Source organism: Triticum urartu, chromosome 1, assembly GCF_003073215.2.
Source record: "Triticum urartu cultivar G1812 chromosome 1, Tu2.1, whole genome shotgun sequence".
Classification (NCBI taxonomy): domain Eukaryota; kingdom Viridiplantae; phylum Streptophyta; class Magnoliopsida; order Poales; family Poaceae; genus Triticum; species Triticum urartu.
Window position 1 is genome coordinate 514,964,963 of NC_053022.1, and position 8,858 is coordinate 514,973,820.

At 47.3% G+C, this 8,858-nt stretch overlaps 1 protein-coding gene across 3 annotated transcripts; it reads left to right on the plus strand.

The window, feature by feature from the left end:
- Positions 1-479: 479 nt before the first annotated feature.
- LOC125524470 (F-box/LRR-repeat protein 13-like) lies at positions 480-3,527 on the plus strand. 3 transcript variants are annotated; one of them, XM_048689530.1, is made up of 5 exons: positions 480-1,529; positions 1,638-1,769; positions 1,875-2,302; positions 2,381-2,666; positions 2,771-3,527. In XM_048689530.1, the coding sequence occupies exons 1-3, from the start codon at positions 567-569 to the stop codon at positions 2,235-2,237; spliced, it is 1,458 nt and encodes a 485-aa protein (XP_048545487.1). In that variant the 5' UTR covers positions 480-566; the 3' UTR covers positions 2,238-2,302; positions 2,381-2,666; positions 2,771-3,527. The 3 variants fall into 3 exon arrangements, with proteins under 3 accessions (XP_048545487.1, XP_048545483.1, XP_048545492.1); XM_048689526.1 differs by having other exon boundaries at positions 2,774-3,527; XM_048689535.1 differs by having other exon boundaries at positions 2,388-2,666; positions 2,774-3,527.
- Positions 3,528-8,858: the final 5,331 nt, after the last annotated feature.

The window sequence follows — 8,858 nt, forward strand, 5'->3', positions numbered from 1 at the left end:
AAAGTTGTGTTGTGAGCTTATGAATCTATGTTAAAGTTGTTATCAATTGTCAATTTAAATTGAGATAATTTTCATCTACTCAGCTATTTGTTATTGAGTTGAGATTAATGTTTTTTTGTCAAATGTGCTATATGAATGTAAAATTGTGAATAGCTTCTGTACTATTTGAACTGCCCGTTGGGTACCCAATGGGTATGGGTACCTGTCGGGTATAGATACAGGTAAAGTATCATACCCATGGGTATGGGTATGGGTAGAATTTTATACCCATTGACTACACGGGTATGGGTATGGTATTGCTCTACCCGTCCCATACCCTACCCATTGCCATCCTTAATCCGGTAGTATTTTTTTGAGCTATTAATGGCCCGTTTAAATGGACTGCTAAAGGCTGGCAGAGAGCTCGGCCCGGCCCGCCGTGTGGCCCGGTTGGAATGGAGCACTACGCCAAAAGTTGAAGTCGGATTTAAAAGAAAAAAAGGAAGCCGGAGACTTCGCAGCAAAAAGGGCACAGTCTCCCCTCTGCAGGCTGCAGCCACCACGCACACCGGCGGCGCTGGCCGGAGATGGAGCCGACCGGCCGGAGTACCAAGAGGATGAGACCCGCGCCACCCGACATCCACCAATCGACGCCAGGTCCAGCGGAGACGACCGATCTGGAAGCCACGACCGCGGGGAGAACCCAACACCCGCCGCCGGGAGCTGGGAGAGATGGCGGCGAGGGGTCGCCGGACCGCATCAGCGATCTTCCCGACGCGGTCCTCGGCGAGATAATCTTCCTCCTCCCCACCAAGGACGGCGCCCGCACTCAAGCCCTCGCGTCCCGGTGGCGCCACCTCTGGCGCGCCTCCCCTCTCAACCTCGACTGCCGGGGCCTCTCCGGCAACTTCCCCGGCGCCATACTCTCCGCCCACGGGGGCCCCGTCCACCGCCTCTGCCTCCCGTCGCTCCTCCTCCAGTACAGAGCCGATGTGGCAGGCACCTGGCTCCGCTCCCCCTCCCTGGACAAGCTCCAGGAGCTCGAGTTCTACCTAGAGCTGCCAATAACATACAGATTTTCGTTCTCAAGGTTACAGCTGCTGCAACCACCGCCGGCGTCCATCTTCAGGTTCTCGTCCACTCTCCGCGTTGCCACCATCAGTCAGTGCCATCTCCCGGACAATACTGTGGAGACGCTTCAGTTTCCCCTGCTCAAGAAGCTTGCGCTCGTGGAGGTCAAAATCTCGGAGGGCTCGCTGCAGAGCATCATCACCTCCGGCTGCCCTGCCCTGGAAAGCTTGTTGCTCAGGACTAGTTTTGACATCCGTGGTCTCAGGATCAACTCCCCTATCCTTAAAAGTATAGGCGTTCATTCTAGGTTTGTAGAACTCATCATTCAGGATGCTCCTTCACTTGAAAGATTGCTCTGTCTGAGAATGGATATGAGAATGCGAGTGTCAGTAATCTCCGCACCTAGACTGGCGACCTTGGGTTACATTTCTCAGGATTCACCGGACTCCAAAATCATGTTTGGCTCCACAGTTATTCAGGTAGCTATGTCATGTCCTTTATACCTCTTATTACATTTTTTATGCCGAAATCTTACATGTCATCTGTACTTACTTATCTCTTAATATTGTGTTTCATGCATGATGAAGAGATTGTGCGTTGTTAGCCTGACAATGGTGGTGCGTACTGTCAAGATCTTGGCTGTCCATATGAATTTTAATCTGGATATGGTTATTGAGTTGATGAAATGCTTTGTATGCCTGGAGAAGTTGTATATGAAGGTAATGGTTTGCATTCATACTCTATAAAGTGGTAGTGTTTGCTGTCTGGACGCTCTTTTGATCTACTTGGAGTTCTGAAGTTTGTGATTTCTCCTGTCTATTCAGATTCAGACAGATTCACCAGCAGGAACAAATTTCTGGCGTCATAAACACCGGAATTTTATCACATCTCAGGACATTCGTTTGAAGACCTTAGTGCTAGGGCATTACCGAGGCATCCAGGCACAAGTTAACTTTGTCACATTCTTCATACTGAATGCGAAACTGCTAGAGTCCATCCGACTTGAGGTTGATTCCAGGGATTACAATGACGGATTTTTCGCAGAACAATGTAGGATGCTTCAGATGGAGAAAAGGGTTTCTAGAGGTGCTCAGCTCTGTGTTACAACAGGTTCTCACAATGATGTTTCGAGCACCGTTGACCTCAGTGATTTGGATTTGGTTGATCCATTCACATGTAGATGTTGAGAGTGGGCCTGGCTCCTGGTTGAGTTATTCTTGCGTATCTCATTCTGTGGTTTTGCCCAAGCTTGGTTAGTTTTCTTGTACCTGTAGTCTTTCTAACCTTGTGTTATCCATCCCTTAACTTTATGTTATTTAAATACTAAAAGAAAACAGGACCAAACGACGATGGCCAGAGTCAGCTATATCATGAAGATATCATCTGCGGGTGCCCATTTTGATTGTCCACGGGTACACCTCCCAAACTGTTTCATTTGCAGTGAAGATTGTACAGTGTCTTCTCAATGTCTATTGCGAGCTTGCTTCGAGTTGCATTCTTATATGCAAGAAGAAGACTCTGAAAGTATCTATCTGAGTTTGCATAAAGGAAAATTTCTGTTGTTCTTTCCACTGTCCAACGTTGGGTGTTTTGAACCATGTTGTTTGATTGACAAGGTAAATTTTATGAAGGCATGTACAATGTTGAAAACCTTGGTTTGGTAATTGCGGAGTTGGTTATTCTTACCTATCTCATTTCTCATGTTTGTACTGTTTCACAGCAGATTGTCACCATGATGTTTCGAGTATCATTGATCTCGGTGATTTGGATTTTTGTGATCCCTTCACATGTATATAGATGATGAAAGTCGGCCTGGCCCCTGGTGGAGTTATTCTTGCATATCTCACTCTGTTTTGGTCCAAACTTAGCTAGTCTTTCTAACCTTGTGTTGTCCCTGAACTTTGTGTTATTTAAACACTAAAAGAAATCAGGACCAAACAACAATGGCTGGAGTCAGCTATATTTTCTTTCTTTTTTTTCGAAACGGAGATCAGCTATATTTTCTGGGGGTGCTCATTTTGATTGTCCACTGGAACACTGCTCAAATTATTCCATTCACAGTGAATATTGTACAGTGTCTTCTCAATGTCATCGGGAAGCACCGAGGTGTCACTGAATATTGTATCCATCTGAGTTTTGCATAGAGGAAAACTTCTCTTGCTCTTTCCATCATCTAGGTTCGCTGCTAAAGCTGGGAGTGTTGTGGTAATTAATTATCAATCGCTCACAACTTCAGATTCGATAACTAGGGTGTGTGGAACCATGTTTTTTAACTGGGTTTTGTAATCGTGGAGATGGTTATTCTCGTTTCGTGTTTTGCCCAAAGTAACTTTATTAGGTCTCGTGTCTGTACTGTTGCTAAGTTTGTACTATCACAACACAACAGTGTGATGGTTAAAAACTAGCTACTTGTGAAGCCATCAGCCATGCCTGGTGATGTCAGTTATATTCAGACTGCGGGGCTCATTTTGATTTTCCAGCTGAGCATCGTTCAAGTTACTTTAGCAGCTAAACTCCATGGTTTCATCTTCTCATTTCCAGTTCTGACTGCAGAAAGTTTACACAAGGAAAACTAGTTTTTCCTCTTCTTCTTTTTTCTGAATAGAGATAGAGACATGCTACGTAGACGGTTGGAAATATTCAGGCATATAACTACTCAAGCTAAATACACTGACTAAACCTGCACCCAACTCAGCCGACACATGCGTGGCTGGCTTGTGTACATTGAAAACACTCGGCTCAGTAAAAATGAGCACGTAGCTAGCTTGAACACCAACATTGATCTTCAGTTCTTCACGGCGTTTTCTGGTGGGCATTCCCGGTGTTTTGGTGGAGCAGGCTCGGCAGCATTTATTTTCGGATTCAGGGGCTCCTTCCACTCACCACAGTGTCTCCGGATGGTAAATCAAAACTGAAAGTAACTTTTTTTTAGGGGTAAAGAACTGAAAGTAACTACGGAGACACACGTCGTTCCAAATGGGGCCTAACGTGTCGCGACACATGGGCCGTGAAAACTGGCAAGGAAAACGGGTGGACTGATAAAATGTCGGCAAAGAGCTCAGCCCGGCCCGTCGCGTGGTAGCAGATGAAGTCCCGGCCCTGCACTACAAAAAGTAAAGTTGAAGCCGGAGACTACGCAGCGAACGGCACGTCCCTCCCTCCCTCCGCGGCGGCGCGCTGACCACGGAGCCGGCCGCCGGAAAAAGGCAAGTACCACCGTTCGAAGCTGTGGAAGACCAACAAGTATTGCTGACCGCATCAGTGATCTCCCTGACGCAATCCTCGGCGAGATCATCTCCCTCCTTCCCACCAAGAACGGCGCCCGCACTCAAACGCTCGCCTCTCGATGGCGCCATCTATAGCGCACCGCCCCTCTTAACCTCGACTTATGTGGCCTCCCCACCAATCACAATGGTGTCCTCCCCGGCACCATCCTCGCCGCCCACGAGGGACTAGTTCACCGTCTCTGTCTCCCAGCGCGCTACCTCTCGGACCAAGCCGCTGCCATGGAAGCCTGGATCAAATCCCCTGCCCTGGATAAGCTCCAGGAGCTCGACTTCTACCTACTAGAGCTACCAGTAACAGCGATAGCTCTGCAACCGCCACCGGCGTCCATCTTCCGCTTCTCATCCACTCTTCATGTCGCCACCTTCAGCCGCTGCCATCTCAGAGACCGCACGGTCCAAACGCTCCTATTTCCCCAGCTCAAGAAACTTGCGCTTGTGGCGCTCGTAATCTCTCAGGCCTCGCTGTGCCGCATTATCAACATCTGCTGCCCTCACCTTGAGTGCTTGCTGCTCAGAACCCGTTTTGACGTCTATGGTGTCGTGATCAACACCCCTACCCTTAAAAGTATAGGCGTTCGTGCAATCTTTGTACAACTCACCATTGAAGATGCCCCTTCACTGGAAAGGGTGCTCTTCTTGAAAAAAGTGAATCGACATATGAGAATGCGTGTGTCAGTAATCTCCGCGCCCAAACTAGAGACCTTGGGTTACATTTCTTATGATTCATGGGAGTCCAGAATTATGTTTGGCTCCACATGTATTGAGGTAGCTATGTCCTTTGTACTCCTTGCTATTATTTGTATGTATGTGCATAAATAAAGGTTGCGTGTCATTTTTACTTATCATTGTCATAATATTGTGTTCCATGCTTGATGAAGGAATTGCGCATTGTTAGCCTGACAACAGTGGTGCGGACTATCAAGATCTTAGCTATCCATATACATATTGATTTTAATTTGGATATGGTTATTGACTTGTTGAGGTGCTTTCCATGCTTGGAGAAGTTGTACATAAAGGTGATGGTATGCATTCATAGTCTAGTAGTGTGTCAGTGTTCGCTTTCCAGTTGTTCTTGTGATATTCGTGGAGTTCTGAAGTGGTTTATTTTCCCTGTCTATTCAGATTCAGACAAATTTATCAGCAGGAAAAAAATTGTGGCACTCTAAACACAAGAATTTCCTCAAGTCACATGACATCCGTTTGAAGATGAAAGTGTTGGGATATTATCAAGGCATCCAGGCACAAGTTAACTTTTTCACATTCTTTGTACTGAATGCGAGATTTCTAGAGTCCATCCAACTTGAGGTTGATTCCACATATTACACTCGGGTATTTGTCTTAAAACAACATAGAAAGCTTCAGATGGAGAAGAGGGTTTCCAAAGGTGCTCGGCTTTGTTTTACAACAGACAGTCACTGATGTTTCGACTATCGTTGATCTCAGTGATTTGGAATTGGCGGATCCCTTTGCGTCTGAGTGAATTGCGGAAAACCATCACATTACGGCGAAGGTTTGCAGAAAAGACTCTTCTACGAAATTGTTGCAGAAAACACTGATTCTCGACCTAATTTTTTGCAGAAAGCACTGATCCGTCTGTTTGGGAGTTTTAACCTCGTTTATGACAAGTGGGGCCCAGCTTTGGTGATGTGGCGTAACTGTTGGTCCCAGGCGGCATTAGACATGGTGTGATGTGAATTTACCAAATAGTCCCTGGTATTTTTGCAGAGGCACCCTTCTATCAGAAAACTAAAATGCAATCAGGCCCTTGTCATGCCAAGCTCGACTTTACTCTGCTGCCAGCCATCCCGCGCTCGTGCGCTGCCGCCCACGCCGATGCCCCGGCAGCGGCGGAGCTCACCGACGAGGATGGCTGCTTGGTTGAGCCCGTGTTGCGCGCCGCCGGGCCGCTGCTGCTTGCTTCGGGGCTGCGCACCGCCGCACCGTTGCTGCTGCTCTCGCGCTGAAACTGCTGCTTGTGCCCATGTTGTGCGCCGCCGCGCTGCTGCTTGCTCTTGTGATGTGCACCGCGCCGAGGCTCGTGCTCGTGTTGCGCGAGGCGGCGCCACTGCTTGCTCCAGGGCCGAAGTCGGGGAGGCCGCCGGGAAGCACGCCCCCTGCTCAGGAAAGAGAGAGGAGGGAGGATGGTGAAGGGGAGGTGCGACCACCGCTGCTTGCGCCAGGGCCGAGGTCGGGGAGGCCGCCGGGCTCGTCGTCGCTGCTGCCGCGCGAGTCCACGACGCCCCGGGTCCATCTCCCCTTCCCCGCGTCCGCAGCCTGAGGCCGTCGACCGTAGAGCCACCCCGCGGCCCCATTGCCGCTGCGCCACCACCGCCCCCGGCGGAGACAGAGGAATCAGGCCGCGCGCGCCGCAATTCGGACGGACGAACGCTTCCCACGATCTGGATTTATCTTTGGGAGGGAGGGTTTTCTTGAAAAAAGACCAGCCTAACATCATCTACCGCAAAACGTTACGCCACGTCATCAAATGTGGGACCCATATGTTATAATCGCGGTTAAAATGGCCTAAGTGATTGATTAGTGTATTTTGCAAAAGATTAGGCCGAGAATCAGTGTTTTCTGCAACAATTTCGTAAAAAAGTCTTTTCTGCAAACCTTCATTGTAATGTGGTGGTTTTCTGCAATTCACTCATTTGCTTCTAGATGCTGAAAGTGGGTCTGGCTCCTGGTGGAGTTATTCTTGCCTATCTCATTATGTGTTTTTGTCCAAACTTGGCTAGTTTTCTCACATCTGTACTCTTTCTAACCTTGCGTTATCCCGAAGCTTTATGTTATTTATTATAAACACAAACAAATCAGGACGAAACAACAAACTTGTGGTGCAGATTGTACAGTGTCTTCTGAATGTCTATATTGGGAAGCACTGAGCTTTTACTGAAATTTCAAAGATTGTATCCATCTGGGTTTTGCTGCTGGAGCTGGGACTGTTGAGGTGATTAATTATTAATAGCTCACAACTTCATATTTGACCCACTAGGGCGTTTTGAACCATGTGTTTGATCTACAAGGTAAATTTTATAAAGGCACGTACAATGTTGAAGGTATCGAGCATGTCAGATGTTTGGGTCTGACCGCGGATGTCGGAAAACTGGGTTTGGTAATTGTGGAGTTGGTCATTCTTGCCTATATCATTTGCTTTTTCCCAAATTAACACTATCAGTGCTCGTTTCTTTACTGTTGCCAGGCTTGTACTATCACAAAACAATAGTGTGATGTTAAAACATGCAATTTGTGGAGCCATCAGTCATACTGGTGGCAGCTATGATATTGCGGTGCTCATTTTGATTTTCCTGTGGAGCATCATTCAGTTTAGGTACAATACTAAGATCCTTGATTGCACAAAGTTTATGCAAGGAACAAACCAGTTTTTCCCTCTTTCTGAATAGAGACAAGCTACTGAGGTTCGAGATTGTATTCTGAAACTGATCACCCTACCTGAGCAGCACAGTGATTTTTTTTAAGATATATTAGTTGGTTCGGAAGAACACAACTGTACAAGGAGATGTGCCATCAGACATCCACACTACCTAGCATTGGATCTGTAGACTATAAATCCAATCAGGCCATATGTACTTCTTGACGGTATCATGCTGTCATCAGTTCCTGCTGAAGATTCTGCTCTTGTAACTTCACCAAGAAAAGGACGGCACGTTCTGGCCAGTGGCCACGGCGACGCGACGCAAAGTTCGCTTGGGTGGTGACCGTGGTTGCGCGGTCGATATCTCTCTCGCACCTGTTCATAATGCAGTCGCGGCCATGGTAGACGTTTGTCATATCAGAGGTGCAGACTGGTTTCAGTTTATCTCTCAGTTCCATTGTTTCTGTTTTGAAGGGATAAGAAAAGTTTCAGCTTTTCTGTGTCGATGTCGGTAAGCTGTGTGGCCTGCGGAGGGTTTGATCGCTGTCACATGGGTTACCGTGATAGTACATTTCAAGTTCAAGGCTGGTCCTGAAGGTTTCGACAGTAGTATGGAACGCAACTGTTCCTTCAAAGCTAAGCTGAATGGATACTGACAGCCATCAGATAAATCTTGAGCTTGACTCTATCTCGATGAAGGTGACTTGGGAGGTGTCTGCTTGACTAGACATTGCTTAATTTTGTGCTGGAACCGAGTATTGTTAAGCTCGAGATATCCCTGTTTCAGTCGGTGGTAGAAGACTGTGTTTACGTGCGTCAAACGGTCAAAGCATCAGTAATTGGTTCCAAACATAAGTGTCAAAACTGCATCAGCTGCTAAGACGTAGTACCAACACACAGCGAAAATCCAAAAAATCCACAACAAAGGAACACTTGTTAAATCAAAATGGATATGCAAATTGTCCGTGCTAAGGTTGGCGCCGGAAACTCACCTGCAGCATCACAAATGCCAACTGCAACACCATGTAATTATTGTTGAGGCAGACACCAATTGAGCATATGCAAATGCAGGCTTGGAGAGTCTCCCCACGGACCATGGCCATGCATGATTTGCACGAGTGCCACTGTATGCGGTAACTAAATTA

What these genes read in the sequence shown, in the direction of transcription:
- LOC125524470 (XM_048689530.1), top strand. Translation starts at nt 567, where the DNA reads ATGGAGCCGACCGGCCGGAGTACCAAGAGGATGAGACCCGCGCCACCC. An exon ending in TTGGCTCCACAGTTATTCAG is followed by an intron (nt 1,530 to 1,637) that starts GTAGCTATGTCA and finishes TGCATGATGAAG; the next exon opens with AGATTGTGCGTTGTTAGCCT. An exon ending in TGGAGAAGTTGTATATGAAG is followed by an intron (nt 1,770 to 1,874) that starts GTAATGGTTTGC and finishes CTGTCTATTCAG; the next exon opens with ATTCAGACAGATTCACCAGC.